General features: G+C 33.5%; 1 protein-coding gene and 1 pseudogene across 1 annotated transcript; both read right to left on the bottom strand.

The window, feature by feature from the left end:
- Nucleotides 1-639: 639 nt before the first annotated feature.
- LOC130711325 (uncharacterized) lies at nt 640-9,816 on the bottom strand. The gene is made up of 9 exons (XM_057560889.1): nt 9,165-9,816; nt 8,755-9,009; nt 8,381-8,494; nt 7,887-8,071; nt 6,475-6,625; nt 6,143-6,370; nt 4,381-4,569; nt 3,986-4,099; nt 640-994 (listed from the first exon to the last, which is right to left on the bottom strand). The coding sequence occupies exons 1-9, from the start codon at nt 9,687-9,689 to the stop codon at nt 866-868; spliced, it is 1,890 nt and encodes a 629-aa protein (XP_057416872.1). The 5' UTR covers nt 9,690-9,816; the 3' UTR covers nt 640-865.
- A 4,049-nt stretch (nt 9,817-13,865) lies between these two features.
- On the bottom strand, nt 13,866-17,088 carry LOC130711326 (synaptotagmin-5-like; annotated as a pseudogene).
- Between the last annotated feature and the right edge of the window lie 884 nt (nt 17,089-17,972).

Below are 17,972 nucleotides of genomic sequence, written 5' to 3'. Positions count from 1 at the left end.
CAGGGCCAAACGATTGAAAAAGACAATCTGATCTAGAAAGTAGTATTTTATCTTTACCAACTTTGATGAGACAACAATTTACAAGGCTTGTTTAATGTAACTGTATCAAGATACATGATACACATGTAGGTGAATGACGATATAGTTGAGTAAAAAAAAATTTAAGAACTGTTTTTCAAAGAAAAGAAAAAAAAAATATTTGAATGAGATGTTTTTCAACGTTATGAAAACTGTAATTTGAAAACAAAAAATAGGAAAAAAAAAGTCTAAAGTCTAAACTGTTATGATATTATATATAGTTTTAAAAACTGAAAATAAGAATTGTTATGAACTCTTTTAATGTTTGTAAATTCAACTCGTCATATCTGAAACCCAATTTATACCACAAAACACCTTCAAACATTCACAGAGAGTAAAAGTGATTCAAAATCCAATGCGTATTACCTTTTAAATAATTATTTTCATTCCGAAAATCACATCATCTTCCTTAGACCTTTCATTTCAAATTTGGAACATAGAAACAATTTGGTTTGTTTATCACTTCCAAACTAGTTCCAGATATCAACACATCATCCACATGGAAGCAAATACTAAAGAACTCATTGTCACACAACTGTGTGCACACAATTATCAGAAGGATTCACAACAAATTCATGTCCTGGCAGAGCATTATGAACTTATCGTACTCAGGTGCAAAAAAGCACATACACAAAATCAAATTATTGACATAACTCAATATCTTTAGAAACAATCAAAAGATGGAATTGTATCATGCGGAATCTACCAATATAGACAGACACGCAATTCAAATTTTACAATCATCGAGTGCATGAATAGATTGAAGTAATAATGACCCAACAAGTACTTAGCGCCTCCACTTGAGATGGAGTTTCAAAGAACCAGATTGCGCACCAACTAGTTCAAAACTTTCTGTGTATTCCCCCTCTAGTATTACCTTGGTAAGTGACAATATGCATCTTCCAATATAATCATCCTGCATGCATTGCAAAGAGAACAATCAGAATTTACCAAAAATTATCAACTTAGGAAAACTAAGTCATAGATAGTTTATTACTCTATTTGCAGTGTGTTTAAGACAAAGTATTTTGAGTATAACATCTCCAAAAGGTGGAAATTAATTAATTTTTTGAACATAAAGACAAACATCAATTTGGATATGACAAATGCTAACAAGTTGCCTTAGAACATTGATTAATAAATCAAAACTGGAAAATGTTTATTCAAAAGTACAACTTTTAAGTTGCTAACGTAGTAATTGTTGCATTTGTCAATAAATGCTAGTAGAACCCAACATATAATACATATATATTCCCTCCGTTCTAGAAAGTTTGTAGTTTAAGGTTGTGACACAAAGAGTAAGAAATCAATTATTAATAGCACAATTTGACTAGATTGCCCTTATTTATGGTGTTCTATTTCTAAGGATAGTGGTAACTATATAAAAAATTGCAATAAACATAGTTGATAGAAAAACTTTAATAAATAAGGGTATAGAAGAAAAAAATGGGGGAAATTTCATTGGTATCCTAAAATAACAAACTATTTGGAATATTGAAATCATACCCAAAACTACAAATTTTCTGGAACGAAGGGAGTACATGATAGATACACTTAGTAAATGAAAAAATAAAAGTAATTTAACATCTAAAAAACATTAATATATTTATTAGAGTTTAATTTTGATGCACCGACGGTGTAAAGTTTTTTTACACCGTCAACAAATCAGATTTTAAGGATGTGACATGTCAATTAATGAAATTAAATGAATAGAGAGATTTTCTCACATCCCTGAAATCTGATTGGGTGACAGTGTAAAAAAACTTTACATCGTCGGTGCATCAAACTTTTTCTCTATTTATTACTTCCTTCGATCCTATTTAACTGTCCACTTTGAGTGGAGGCACACATATTAAGGGTGTGATTAATTTTGTTGTTTTTTAGAAAAAGTGAGGATTATTTTTCTATTTTACCCTTTAAAGTATGTGTTATCACTCCTCATTTATTGTACTGATAAGAGCATTTGTTGTAAAAATATCATTTAATGCTCTCTTGAAAGCTAAGCGGACAGTTAAATAGGAACAAAAAAATTCTTCAAAATGTGCAGTTAAATAGGAACGGAAGAAGTAAGGAATTAGAATGATTATCCTATCCTATTCAACAATTTCATATTTTTTTAAAATAACTACGGTATTAATATGATATTTAATGATTATTAATGATATTAGAATGATTAACAAAAGTCAATTGTGGTTTTTCTACCGTTAAATGTATTTTATTAAATCTATATTTATTGAGTTAATATAGAAACTTACAATTTTTTATAGCAATGAAATTTGATAAATTAAATATAAGTTTAATTTTTTAGACTAATTATAAAAATTTAATATGATGTAATTGAACCATTCATTTCCTACACTATACACTATTTCCGATACCAAAAAGTGGCAATTTCAACAAGTGTCACCCCCTCATTTTATGTCTTTCTTCATAAGTATTCATTCTCATACTATAATTAGTAGGTAGATGATGTCATATCTATATTTTCTAATTTTTAATAATTTAAATATTAAATATTTTCAAAAATAATCAATGTATCAATATTACATTTAATAGTTATTAATGACATTAGAGTAATCAACAAAAGTCAATTGTGTCTTTTTTCAAAAATAACGAATGTATTAATTTGACATTTAATGGTTTTTAATGACAATAGAATAATTAATAAAAGTCAATTTTGGCTTTTATATCATTAAGATGTATGCTAATAAAGTTTTTTTTAATGATTATGATTATTTTTTATATAAAAAAATTAAAAATAAAATTGAATGTAATATCTTACGTTTAGAATGATATCAAATATGCCATAAAAAATTGATATCAAATAGTTTTAAAGGATTGATTTAGAAATTAACTCAAAAATTTTGTATTTTATGTTTTCGTATATACATCTAGAAGATTAAAATGGTTTTGACATATTGATTCAAAGAATAACAAATTAGAAAAAAAAGAAAATTAAAATGTAACTAGGATTAGAAAAAAAAACTTAAATAAGTGATATATGTATTTAAAAAAGAAAAATGAAAGAGGAAATATGAAAAGACGATGTATGCCGATAGAGTACACTTATTTCATCTGTGCATGACGCGAGATTAGTTAGAAGTAAGAGGATTCAAAATTATTTTGATGACAACCAATTCCAACAATCCAACTTAGTGATAGTTCAGACACATACATTCTAACCTCCATTCAGCTGTTTTGATACTATTATACCAAATTTATACTCCCTCTGTTCCTATTTAACTGTTCGGGAAGAGAAGAAACACACATATTAAGAAATGTAATTAATTTTGTTGGTTTTCATAAAAGTAGTATTTGTTTTTCAATTTTACCCTTTAGATTGCATTTTACTCCCTCCGTTCCTAATTATAAGACCTAGTTTCAAAATTTTCATATTCCTAAATATAAGACCTCTTACAAAAATCTAGCAAATGTTTTGTACTCTTCCATATTCACCTCTCACATTAATTGTACGTTTTCAATTCTAAAGTTACCACCTACCATTAATTACTACTATTCCAACTAACTATGAATGCAATGATTATTAGTGAGAGAATATGAATATGGAAGAATGTGCATATTTTTAAAAAACCAACACACTAATTAATCACATTAAGTGTTTTCTTAATAAGCGCAATTTTTTGGAATAAGTCTTATATTTAGGAACGGAGGGGGTATCTTTCTTCATTTATTGTTCTGATAAGGGTATTAGTTGTAAAAAACATCATTTAATGCTCTCTTGAAATGCTAAATGGACAGTTAAATAGTAACAAATTATTTTTCTCAAAGTGGACAGATAAATAGAAACGGATAGAATAATTCAGTCCCCATAGACTTCAGGTCATCAAAGACACGAAAGAAAGACAATCTAGTAACCAATTCAACATAATGCAAAATGTATTATTACCTTTCCAAAAGGGTCCTTGTCCCAAACTTCAGCAATTACCATATCATGTAATCCATCCTCGACATCATAGGCAAATTTTTGATTCCAAATAGGATCCAAGCTCTGGTTCACTACCTGAGAACAAACTTTCAGGGTCAAGTAAGTTCATATTTCATAACATGTTGATAATTAATTAATAAAGCCACAAAATTGGATAGTAGCAACAGCTAGACTTGTAAAACACCATATAAATATCCTCCCCCGATGCCCCTAACCCACCCCAAGAACAAAGAAAAACAAGATCTTTCAAGAGATAATAAAGTTCATCAACAATGACAGCAACAGGCCCATCTCTGATTCTCAAAATGGTTTTAAAGTATATGCTACTTTTGGATCTTGGTACATCAAAATCTTACCCTGGTTGTGTTTCTAATTTCTTCTTTTAATTTTGCTTTCCTCAAGGTCAGAACAACAAAGGGATCAGATTTTCTCATTAAATCCAATGCAGGCAAGTCTTCAGCAGATATCACAGTAACGGAAAGGACTCCTGAGTAGTTGGGAGCAAATTGCTTGTCTAAAGGACAGTACAAAAGCTCCACGTGTACCTAAGAAGAAAGAACAATTATTATGGCGTGTCTGAGTTCACTTTTTTATTAGGGTAATTTTTTTATCCAAGAAAAATTTAACAGAAAGGCAAATATATTGATCATGATAGACTTGTGTTTTTGACAACTGTTTAAAAACTATGAAAAAAATATATAATTAGGCTTAAATCAACCGTCTAATTCTCATGTCCACAGCAAGGTGAGTCCTCTTAGGATGACTAAAAGTTCAGCAAGAAGCATATCACCAACCCCCTCAAAGCTAGAAAAACCAGAAACCCAATCTTAATATAACCCTATCTCCTAACTACACTTAACATAACCCTATAGTCTCCTAACACTGACCAATTTGTAAACCAAAATGAGGAGTTGCCTTGTTGTAGGCGTAATGAAAATCCCTGGTGAAGATACTGTAGCACACGACAGAAACTTCTCGAGCAATTGGAAACAGAATTCTGAAGCTTATAATCTTTCAAAGGAGAACCACAAAGATACTTTGGTTTAGACACTTTCTCCAAAGAAATTAAATTCCAACTATGACCATAATTATAGCAGGTCCAAATAAAATTCCAAATATGAGCATCTATGGGTTTATAGTTGCATTGAGGAATCCACATGGCCTGCATAGTGAAAATCAGAAGAGATGATATAACAGATTAGTCCAAGCAAACCCTTCCTACCTTGTTAAGCAAGTTCTTTTTCCAAGCTGAGATGAATTTTAATCTTGTCCAAAATGAAGTTGGAACTCATCTTGGTCACTATCCCACAAATCAGAGGGAAACCAAGATATTTTCCAAGATCATTGGTATGCCTCATTCCGAAATGTGGGCTAAAGCCTCTTTTAGAAAATGTATTTTCCTGTTCTGCCTTGATTTCTTCCTAAATTAAAATATTCTCATATTCTAGAAGAAGGCTACTGGAGGCCTCCTCCTCTCCCAATTTTCTACTATGAAATGGGCAGAAAAAGCACAAAAGATCTTGAGCCAAATGTCTATAACATCCTTATCTCTAGACTATACGACTCTATTCATTGTTTGTAATTTTGGCCATTTCATTAATCCACTCTTAGAATTCAGGCAAGGCCTAACTCTTTCCAAAAGCTAGCTCAAAGGTGAGGGTTGTTGTAACCTTTATAAATGCTTATTTGGTCATATCTCTGGTTAATGTAGAACTTCTCAAGATACTCAATTTTGGTCATTGATTTGTTTCCACTCAATAATCTGCAAAGAACTTTGGCCATTTTTCCCTTTCTATAATACCCTTCAATCTCCCTATTTCAGATCTTATAATATAACAACAACAAAAGCCTTATTCAGATCTCATAATAATACTAGTAGATAATGGTAATAATAATAACAACAATGATGATATAATAAATTTGTAAAAAAAAAGTTCTTTCTGCCAAAAGGACCACATTTCAAATTTAGTTGAGACTATTTGAAATTTCACAAACATGCATTTCTCTTCCTCTCACTTTTCACACAATCAAACAAGAGGTGAGATGAGTTTTAACTTTCTTTCCTTCCGTTTTCTCTCCTACCAAACCCTTCTGACCATATATTATAGGATTTCTCACCTGCCCTCTAATCTTGTTATCTCTTTGGTTCTCCAAGGGCTCAAGCTTCGACCACACATATTTTACTTTACCAGGTTGAAGTTCACTAAGCCGTATCTCAGCACAACCAATCAATTTAGATGACCGTAAATGGTTAGAATCATAAACTTCAACCATCAAGTGTTCAGTGGATACGTCTGTGACGCTAAATTCGAAATTTTCATTCCAAATTGGATTTAAATCATTGTTCTGGAGAGAAAAAAATAAAATCAGTGTTATTTCTTCCACAATTGAGAACCAAAAAATGCTTGAGAAAGAAAGAAAGAAACAACTAGGAAAAGAAACTAACTTACAATTGTCTCGCTTTCTTTCCCTTTCTCACCTGAAGCCTGCATGTGGAGTACAACAAATAGTTCCGGTTTTCGGAAAGTATGCTCATTTGTTAATTCCTTTGCTTGCATAAGCTTTACTTTTAATATCCCAACAGGCTTTAACTCCAGATCACTGAATAAGAAAATACAGTACGGTTCAAAATGACAAATCTGTTTTTAAGCAGTTAAGATAGTGAAAGTAATCTTGTGATCAACGAGCCGCTAGAATATCAAGGAAATGTCTCATAATATCATTACATTTCATAATTACCCTTAATCAGCTGGATTAGGATTAATAGTACTATAAATAAGGATTAGTATCATAGTAGTCAAAATCAGGATTATGAGCTTAATTGGAGAGGGGGAAATTAATCATAAATCACATAATCGTAAGATTAATGCGGAAGATATAGGAAATTTACTATTTATATATTTATGTGCATATAAATTTATATACATACATATAAAAATTATACTCAGAACTAAAAAGTAATAAAATACAATTCATAACTCATAAGAATGTCACTCCAAAGTCCAAACACCACCAACCTATAAAGCAACATAATAAAAGATAGAACATATGGGCTAAGAGGCTGAAACAGAGAACCAGTCCCAACACCAGTACACCACCAACATTTGACCTAGGACCACTGTGAATGACTAAGAAGCCATTTTTAAGCAGGAAGCAGCCTCAAAAAAGAATAAAAGATAGAACAGAGGAGCTACGAGGACGACCCGAAACAAAGAAAAGGAGGGAAGAAAACAAACTCAAGTCAGAAATGGTCATCACAGCCGTCGCCGTTGCAGGTAAGAAGGTTGCAGATACAAAGTCTGTGTATTATGACTCACTATTTCATAGAAAATACTTGGTATTACCATAACCAGTATCATGAAAGTAGTTGCAGAATCTCGTTTATAGTTCATTGATACTCACTACATACATAATTAACCGATTATATGCATATTTGGATCAACATATTTTGAGTTTCTTTATACAGCTTGCTGATAGATCTTCGAAAAAATAACTAATTTCCTAAGATTAAGAAAGAATAAACATGTATTATCTTCCATTGATTTAAGCCCTAAAATAAGTAAACTGTTTATGATTTCAAAATAGAAACTAGTTTTTTTTATCAGAATATAATATAAAACAATTCGTTTGACCTTTCCCTTACCCAAACTTTTGTGAGAATTAGTTGTTTAACATGGTATCTGAGTCACTATGACCAAATGGTCAATAGTTCGATCCCTGCTACCCTCAATTCTTCTAATAAAAAGTTGAATTTAAGTCCATGATAGATAGACATGTGCATTGTCCACGTTTCAAGCCCAAAAGACTCTTACGTGAGTGAGCGTCTTAAAATATAATATAAAATTATTCATTTAGCCCTTACTTGCTGAAGGACGGTAGAAAGTTCGAATCACTGTGAGTTGGTTGATGCATCCACTTGAGATGCAACTTCAAATAGCTAGATTCAGCACCAAAACGTTCAGCACAAACTAGCTTAAAACGTCCTTCGTATTCCTCCTCATGTATTACCCTCTTAAGCGACAATGTGCATCTCCCCATAAAATCATCCTGCATGCATTACAGAGAGAATGAACATAAATTCAAACAACAATTTGGACATGACAATTGATAGGGACTTAAGAAAAAGGGCTGAACATGTATGGAAGGTGCATACTAGAAGGAACAAAAAGGGCAATGAGTAACCATACGTTCATAGATTCCTAACCTACATTCAGCTGTTCTGATACTGTTAATACAAAATCGGCACTCCACGTAATTTGTGTTTGAAGTTCAGTGCCAATTGAATTCAAGTCAACAAGACATGAAAAGAAGGTGATCTTGTAAACAACTAATTCAACATAATACAATATGTATCACCTTTCCAATAGTGTCGTGGTCCCAAACTTCAACAATTAGCTCATCATGTAATCCATCCTCCACTACAAAGTCAAATGCTTGATTCCAAGAAGGATTCAAGCAGTTGTTCACAACCTGAGAACAAACTTTGAGGGTCAATTAAGTTCATAACATGTTGATAATTAACAAAGATACATAATTGGAAAGAAGCAACAGATTTATAATATGCCTTATTATATAAATATCCTTCCCTACCCCAATAACAAAGAAAAAAAAGATCTTGCATGAGATAATAAAGTTCATTAACAATAACAGATGTAGGCTCATCATCTCTAATTCTCAAAATGGCAATAAAGTATATGCTAGTTTTGGTTCTTGGTCCATCAAAATCTTACCTTGGTTTTGTGTATTGTTTCGGCTTTTGATTTTGCTTTCCTCAAGGTCAGAACAACAAAGGGATCAGATTTTCCCATTAAATCCAATGCAGGCAAGTTTTCAGCAGATATCACAGTAACAGAAAGGAATCCTCCTCTAACAATAACCTCTTTTTTCTTGTGTGTAACTGCATTAGCATCTATTCCATTTGTTGAACTTTTTTCCAAGGATGTCATTGAGTCGTTGGGAGCCGATAGCAAAAGCTCTGATTGTTCCTAAGAAGAAAGAACAATATAATAATTATGGCATGTCTGAATTCACTTATCTATTTAGCAGAAAAGCAAATATACTCCAAATGAAAATATGTTTTTGAGTTTTGACAAGTGGATTACAAACTAAGAAATACATATAATTAAAAGTAAAATATAACCTCTTGTTCTGATTCATTGACAACTTCAAGCACAGGGGTAGACATAGAATGAGAAGATGAAGCTGTTGCGTTTTCTTTTGCCTTTGCACTGCAAAATTTTCTGAGAAGACTCACGGCTTTTCTGTTAAGATGCAAGGATTCTTTTTGATCTATGGCCATCTGAACTTGCAAATCAATGGTGATAAACCTCTCGAGCGATTTTATCAGTGCTTGAAGCTTTCTCTCGTAATATGGCCTGGTCAGATTACTCAGATACTTGAAGCGGGTTTGTGAACATTGGAGAACGAGTTGCTTACCGTTTCTCATTGTACTAATTAACAGCGACTCAAGCTCCTCTTTGGGGCGACCCAACTCATTGTTTAGCTTCTGTATCTCTTGGATTTTTGGACCTAATCGTGTTAGAGTGGTTGAGAGGTGAGCTAAGGTTTCTTTGAAGTTAACGCACCTGGGTATTGTGTCCGAAACAATCTTCAACAGTTCTCCAAACACAGCACCCAAAGCAGCTCCTGCTAGTAGTTCAGCCATTTCTTGAACGTGGGGGAGCTCTGCTAAAATCTAAATACTGGTAGAATATCCCAGAATCAACCATGGCGGCGCCGGCATCGCTGCAACTGAGAGTAACTTCCAACACGACTTCAGTTTTAAGTCTCCGTTTGCGTGTTAATATTAGTAGGAGTATCATCATCCATACAATTCATGAGAAAAATTGCTCTCCAAACGTGTAAGCATGGACCACATGCAAGTGGGACGATTAATTAAAAAAAAAAAGGCAAGAGAATAAAATTAATTTTAGACATAAGCATACATAAATTTGTATTTTTTTCAAGTGATGAATGTATTGTCTTAACCAGTGACTGATCCAGAAATTTTATGTAGTGAGGGCGATATATACATATAAATTCGTAATAAGAAAATTAGCATATTATATTAGAAGTGAAGACATTTTTTTACCAAATGAGACACAAGTGAAGACATTTTTTACCAAATGGGTCATAAAAAACCACATACTTTTACCACTCAAGTGAGGGCATTTAGGAATGTAGAACACAAGTGGGGGCATTTAACAATGTGGAATATAAGTGAGGGCAATTTTTATCAAAGGAATCATAAAAAACCACATACTTTTACTACTCAAATTTTTTTCTAATGTATTTTTTCATATTTAAGTGAGGGCACTTGCCCTCATACTCCACTAAATAGATCCGTCTCTGGTCTTAACTCTTTCATTTCTTCATGTGCAGCGGTGGCAGGGGCGGATCCAGACATTACATATCGGTGTGGCTAAACATAAAAGAAATTATAGACTAAAAAGGAGAAATTATATTAGATAGCAAGCAAAAGTAGCTATAATCTCACATGTAAAGCACAAAAGTTTATTTAACCATGAAAAGTTAAGACTAATTTGTGTTGTAAAAAGGACAAATTTTGCTTTTTTGGGAGAAAACATTAAAATGCTGCTAATTTAACATTCCAAAATTTGCAGGCACGAATCAACAATCAAAACAGGAAAAACAAACGGAGGTAGCTCCAAACCCAACATGGTTCCATCAAAGAACTCAGATCTGCTGAGTTCACAAGCAAAAATTCACACCCAAAAAATCGATTCAACTCAACTCGTGCAACAAGTTCATAAACAAAAAAAAATCTTTGAAAAAAAAAATAGAAATAGGGAAACGATCATCCAACATGAATTATGGGTAGCGTAGTAAGGTGAATTACAAACTTGATTTACCTGAGAGACAATGAATCAATATGAATTTCCTCTTGAATTTGAGAAATTTAGGAAGGTGAAGATTGGTGGCAATTTTTGGGGAAAAGGGTTTTAAGTTCATGAATGCTGAAAAGAAGCAATGGAAGAAAGAAAGAAAGAAAAACCGCGTTCTAATTTGATGTTAAGCGTGAATTTTGATTTTTTTACTTATTAAGCTATGGCGGCGCTTTCAGCCGTCGCCATAAATTAACAAAAAAATTTTAGTGGCGGATCCAGAACCGCCGCTATATACGATATTAACAAAACTAAATTAAAAAAATATGGTGTGGCTGTCTACACTTGGGTCCGTCCCTGAGCGGTGGTAAAGATACTAGGAATAAGCGCACAAATAGGAACCATTTCTTTGATAAAAAATTTGAGAAGTACAATCGGGCACTTCAGTTAAGTAGTCTGAAAGGTTATCCAGTTCGAGTCGTCAGGTGTGATAAGCTTGATCATCTACTTAGATTTGCAACTTGTTTTCTTTCAAATACTTTATTTGACTTCACTTTACTAACAAGTACTCGGCTATACTGATGCATATGCTATTTAAAAGTGGGTAATGATATATACACACCTCTTTTTTTATACACTTTATTTCTACCTATTTTTATTTCTATCTCTCTCCTCTTATCATCTATCACATCTTATACTTTCTCACTCTTACTTTTTCTTTTCTTCCTATCTCTTTCTTCCTCCACCTCATTCCACCTCATTTTGAGTGTGAAAAAATAATTATTGATTTAAAAGTATAAGCTTGCTCAGTAGTAAGATCAGAGTTGTAGTGTACTATAAATACCTTGTTAAGGAAGTACATTGTAGTATTAGTTGTTAGAATATAATATAAAACCATTAAAGTGACCCATACCTAAAAGCTTAAGCTGTTAGGTAAGAGCTATGGCCGAGAGGTTTAGTGTTCGATCCTTGCTACCCTCACTTTCTAATTAAAAAAGTGGAATTTAATTAAGCACATGGTAGGTGGGCCTATGCATTTATCCATGCTTCAAGCCCAAAAGACTCTTGCGTGAGGGGGCGTGTTGAGTATAATATAAAACCATTAAAGTGACCCTTACCTAACAACTTAAACTTTTGGGATAAGTGTTTGTTTGACAGTGTATTTGATGGTAAGTCTTCTGTGAATGAGAGAAGCAGGGGTGGGAGAACACTTCAGACCCAGAAAGTTGTCATGAAATGTCTTGGATGCACTGTTAACATCTCTGATTATCTTCAGAGCCTTCAGGTGTGTAATGGCTTGCTCTTGATATCTGAGATGTTACGGTTTGCAGCTTAAAATTGTGGTTTTTAAATTTGTCTGGTTGGGTGGGTGGTTGTTTGATAGGTTGATATAAATTTGAAGGGTGCGATTGAATCACTCAAAGGCAAGGTTGAAGAAAATGGAGAATCATTGGAGTCAAGTGAAGATGCAGATGCTTGCATGGATGAAGATACTAGCTCAGTGAAAAAAATAAACTCTGAGGAGGAGTTAAGTGGTTCAACTGGGACCAACAAGGCTGTTGAAAATGGAGAACCATTGGTCTTAAGTGAAGATGCCGATGTTTGCAAGGATGAAGATACTGGCTTAGTGAAAGAAAACTATGTGGAGGAATGGTTCAACTGAGAGTAAAAAGGCGCCAAATCAAGCAGTGAAGCGCAATGCAAAGAGAAAGAAAAATCATTCTGGAGAACAATTGGCTTTGGCTGATAAGGGTGATGGTCAAAAGGCTAAAAGAGGTAGAAAATCCAGAAAAGTTGAGAAAGAAGTGGATGAAGCAAATGATTCTCCATCCAGTCCATTAGATCACCAGTAAGGAATTGTAAGGACTGGACCATCAACTGGTTGGATTATGGTCGGGTGGTCTCTTTAATCTGTCTTTTTACTGTTTTGGGGTCTGTTTATATTGGTTAGTCTTTCCTGATTATAATCTGGATAATTTAGTATTATTGTTGGAATGGGTACAAGGACTATTTTTTTTAAAGATGTACACAATATAAAAACAAATTTACCTTTCCTAGTGAGCTGGTAATTTTACATCCCAAAATCAATGAAGCATTTAGTTCTATACAATCACAGGGCCAAACGATTGAAAAAGACAATTTGATTAGAAAGTAGTATTTTATTGTTACCAACTTTGATGAGACAACAATTTACAAGTTGTTTAATGTAACTGTATTAAGATACATGATGCACATGTAGGTGACATTGACAATATAGTTGAGTAAAATAAAAATTAAGAACTAATTTTAAAAGTAGAAAAAAAAAATTTAAATGAGATGTTTTTCAACGTTATAGAAACTGTAATTTGAAAACAAAAAATAGAAAAAAAAACATGACTAAATTGTTCTCATATTATATATAGTTTTAAAAGCTAAAAATAAGAATTGTCATCAACTCTTTCAATGTAAACATGTACCCATTTGTAAGTTCAACTCGTCATATATGAAACCTAGTTCATCTCACAAAACACCTTCAAACACCCAGAGAGTAAGAATGGTTCAAAATCCAATGCGTATTGCCTTTTGAATAGTTATTTTCATTCCAAAAATCACATCATCTTCCCTAAACCTTTCATTTCAAATTTGGAGCATAGAAACAATTGGTTTGTTTATCACTTCCAAACTAGTTCTAGATATCAACAAATCATCCACATGGAAGCAAATACTAATGAACTCATTGTCGCACAACTTTATGTGCACACAAGTGTCAGAAGAATTCACAACAAATTTATGTCCTGTCAAAGCATTATGAACTTATCATACCATTACTCAGGTGCACATAAGCACTTACACAAAAACAAATTACTTACATAACTCAATATCTTTAAAAACAATCAAAAGCTGGAATTGTATCATGCTGCATCAACCAGTATGGAGGTCACAGATACGTAATTTAAATTTTACAATCATCGAGTGCATGAATAGACACGCAATTCTAGATATCCATCCACAATTACTTAGCGCCTCCACTTGAGATAGAGTTTCAAAGAGCCAGATTTCGCACCAACTAGTTCAAAACTTTCTTCGTATTCCCCCTCCAGTATTACCTTGGTAACCGACAATACACACCTTCCTATATAATAATCCTACAAATCAGAATTTACCAAAAATTATCAACTCCGGAAAACTAAGTTAGAGATAGTTTATTACTGGTCTTTATTACTTTATTTGCAGTGTGTTTAAAACAAAGTATGTTGAATATAACATCTCCAAATGGTGGAAATTAATAAATTTTTGGTAACATAAAGACAAACATCAATCTGGATATGACAAATGCTAACAAGTTCCCTAAGAACATTGATTAATAAATCAAAATTGGAAAATGTTTCTTGAGAAGTACAACTTTTAAGTTGCTAACGTATTAAATGTTGCATTTGTCAATAAATATTAGTAGAATATGATACGGATATACATGATAAAAACATTTAATTAATGAAAAAATAAAAGTATTTAACATCTTAAAAACATTTAATATTTTTATTTAGGAATTAGAATGATTATTAGAAGAATTAACGTTGTGTTTAGATGGAGGAATATTTAGGAGAATATATATAATTTTAGAGGAAATTTAAAATTCTTCATATTAAAATACCATGTTTGGATTTTTAATATATGGAATTCTCAAATGACATTTAAATGTAATATTTTAATCAATGAAATATGAGGTCATTAGAATCCCCTCAAATTAGATGGAATTGTGAGAATCGCTTCATCGCTCCTCTCTTTCTCACTCGTCTCACTTAACTCAGGGTTGGCCCAATCTAAGGCCGATTTTAGAATTTTGGATCAGTTTTAGGGGTTTGAGCCGATTATAGGATTCTGAGCGGATTTTAAGTCGAGCTTTCTAATTATAATTATTCAAATAATATTAATTAAGATCAAAAAGAAACTTTTATGTTTTTTTGGTACATCGGAAGATAAAGAAATTTTTATGTTATAATAATTATGTCATTAAATAAAAAATTAAATACATGAAATTTAATTACAATACCCAAACAAAATAGATTACAAATTACAATTGAGAGAATTTCATCACTTTATCCAAACAATTGAATTTGAAAATCAAGAAAATTCTCCTAACATTTAAAATCCCTTGAATTCTACAATCCTCCATCCAAACACAATCTTGGAAGATTCAAAATTATTTTGCTGACAACTAATTCCAACAATCTAACTTTAGTAGTAATAGTTAAGACCCATACATTCTAACCTCAATTCAGTTGACCTGATACTGTTATATATACCAAATTTGTAGTTCAATGCAATTGATTTCAGGTCATCAAGACACGAAAGAAAGACAATCAAGTAACCAATTCAATATAATGCAAAATGTATTATTACCTTTCTAAAAGTGTTCTTGTCCCAAACTTTAACAATTACCATATCATGTAATCCATCCTCGACAGCAAAGGCAAATGTTTCTTTCCAATTAGGATTCAAGTTATGCTTCATAACCAGAGAACAAACTTTCAGTGTCAAGTAAGTTCTTAACATGTTGATAATTAATTAATAAAGCCACAAAATTGGGTAGCAGCAATAGACTTATAAAACACCATATACATATCCTCCCCCAATGCCCCTAACCTACCCAAGTACAAAGAAAAAAAAAGATCTCTCAAGAGATAACAAAGTTCATCAACAATAACATCAGCAGGCCCATCTCTGATTCTCAAAATGGTAATAAAGTATAGGAGGCATCTAATATGGGAAAAGATTTCTTTGTGCAACTTTGCACAACCTAAGAAATTGTCACTTCTGCCCTTACTCCAAAAGTTAATTCCATCTTCATCCTTCCCATCATCTTCATCATCTTCAACCCAGATTCATCCCACCCAAACCCACCAAACACCACCACCACCCACAGAGCCCCCACCGCCACAACCATCAAAGAAAATTCCATGGCACCCGCAGAACAACAAACTCACCCAATGAAACCCACCCCAACAGCAACCCCAACCACCCGAAACCCAGCCAAACCTCCACCCCCACCACCCAAACCTCCACCCATGACCCACGACCCAAACTCACAACCACTATCAAATCTGAACCCATCCCACCCTAAACCAGGTAAAATCCCAACCCAAATCTCAAACTCTTGGAGAAATTGAAGAGCTTTGTGACAGAAGAAGAAGATAGGGTTGGAAGAAATCTGGATTTTTGGGTTCTGGGGTTTTGAGATCTGGGTTGTTGGACCTCTTTGTTCCTTTCAATCAATCTGCTTCCCCTTTCAATCTGCTTCCATGTTCACGTCCTGAACTCTAACTTGCTGAAGGAAGACCCATCAAGCTCGTGTCTTTCACCTTCTCTTTCTCAATATCTTCTTTCTTCCTCCCACTCTTGCCTCTGCCCTTGTTCTGGGTTTGTTCATGGTTGGGGGTGGTGGGTTGGCTGGGTTGCGACTTGTAGGTGGGGGCAGTGGAGGTTCTGGTGGGTCGAAGTGAGGTCGACGGTGGAGGAGGTGAAATGGAGCGCTCAAGTGGTGGGGTTGATGATGACTTGTCTTCGACTTTGGCTGGGTCTGGTTGGTAGCAATTTTGACAGATTTGAAAGAAAATCCGTGGATATAAGAAGAAATTAACAAGATCTGATCTGTGTATATAATCTGGTTGAAGAAGAATTTGGGTTGTTTTGGGTTGAAGATGATGGGAAGGATGAATATGAGATTAATTTTTGAAGTAAGGGTAGAATGGACAATTTGATAGGTTGTGCAAAGTTGCACAAAGCAATCTTTTCCCATATTAGATTTTCCCAAATAAAGTATATGCTACTTTTGGATCTTTGTACATCAAAATCTTACCCTGGTTTTGTTTTTTATTTTAACTTTTGATTTTGCTGTCCTCAAGGTCAGAACAACAAAGGCATCAAGGTTTCCCATGAAACGTGATGCAGGCAAGTTTTCAGCAGATATCACAGTAACAGAAAGGACTCCTGAGTAGTTGGGAGCAATTGGGTTGGTAAAGCTATCCTCCATGCCAAAAGGACAGTACAAAAGCTCCACGTGTACCTAAGAAGAAAGAACAATAATTACAAAAGCAATTAGGGTAATATTGTTTATCAAAAGAATTTAACAAAAAGATAAATATATATCATGTTAGACACAATTATGTTTTTGACAACTGTTTAAAAACAGAGGAGGAGGAATTTAGCATAGCTTGTGTAAGGTTACACAAGTGCTTTTTGATCTGCAATAGGAAGTTTAGCAGGTAATTCTTATTTTTGAAAAATAAAATATCTAATAAATTATAATATAATTAGGGAAATAGTTAGTGAATGATTATAGTTATGGGAAAAATTAATTATCACCCAATTCACCACTCCCAAATTCATTATCCCCAAACCGATTCATCACTTTCTTCATCTTCAACTCCAAAGCTTAGGGTTCCTTCCCATTCCCGATCTGCTGAACCCCTTCATCCTCAATCTCTTCTTTTTCGATCTACGGCGCGAAGGTTGCTTGTTGTTCGTGACTGTCGTTCGTTTGATTATGCGCGGTTCGTCGTGGGTGGCTTGCGGTGGGTCGCTTACGGTGATTATTTGTGTTTTTCTGGAAGATCTGGGTATATGGTGAGGGTTAACTAGACAGGTTTCAATTTCGCTGGTGGTGGCGAACGATTTGGTGATGGAGGCCATGTTTACCCAGATTTATTCCTCAATCACTGTGTTTCAGATCTGCTGGTGGTGGTGAACGATCTGGGTTCCCCCCCTTTTAAATCTGGTTTGTTCTTCATCCACTCAACAAACTAGTTCCAGATCTGATGGAGGTAGACCCAGATTTATTCTTCAGATCAGATCAGACGAGAAATGGTGGGAATATTCTGAACTGGAGGAAGAGGATTCAAGATTTCAACAATTTTGCTGAAGAGTTGCCTTCTCTCCGTCTTCCCTGGGTAGCTGATGTGTTTTTCTTTCGTTAATGGGGCTGTTTATTTTTTAGCTTCTTCTTTCGTTAATGGGGTTTGTTTTCCCCCTTTTTCTTTTTATTTCCTTGTTGTATATGTTGTTGGACCTCTTTTTAATTGTATTTTGGTTTTCTATCAATATATATTGTTTGTTTCTAAAAAAAA

The sequence above is a fragment of the Lotus japonicus genome, chromosome 4, assembly GCF_012489685.1.
Source record: "Lotus japonicus ecotype B-129 chromosome 4, LjGifu_v1.2".
Lineage (NCBI taxonomy): Eukaryota > Viridiplantae > Streptophyta > Magnoliopsida > Fabales > Fabaceae > Lotus > Lotus japonicus.
Note: the sequence above shows the minus strand (reverse complement) of the source record. Positions and strands in the feature narration are given on the sequence as shown.

Excerpts from the sequence above, each read along its gene's own strand:
- LOC130711325 (XM_057560889.1), bottom strand. The coding sequence starts at position 9,689 with ATGGCTGAACTACTAGCAGGAGCTGCTTTGGGTGCTGTGTTTGGAGAA. Across the intron at positions 9,010-9,164 it reads TCAATGAATCAGAACAAGAG|GAACAATCAGAGCTTTTGCT; the intron begins GTTATATTTTAC and ends CTTTCTTCTTAG. Across the intron at positions 6,626-7,886 it reads TTTCTACCGTCCTTCAGCAA|TGATCTGGAGTTAAAGCCTG; the intron begins GTAAGGGCTAAA and ends TTTCTTATTCAG.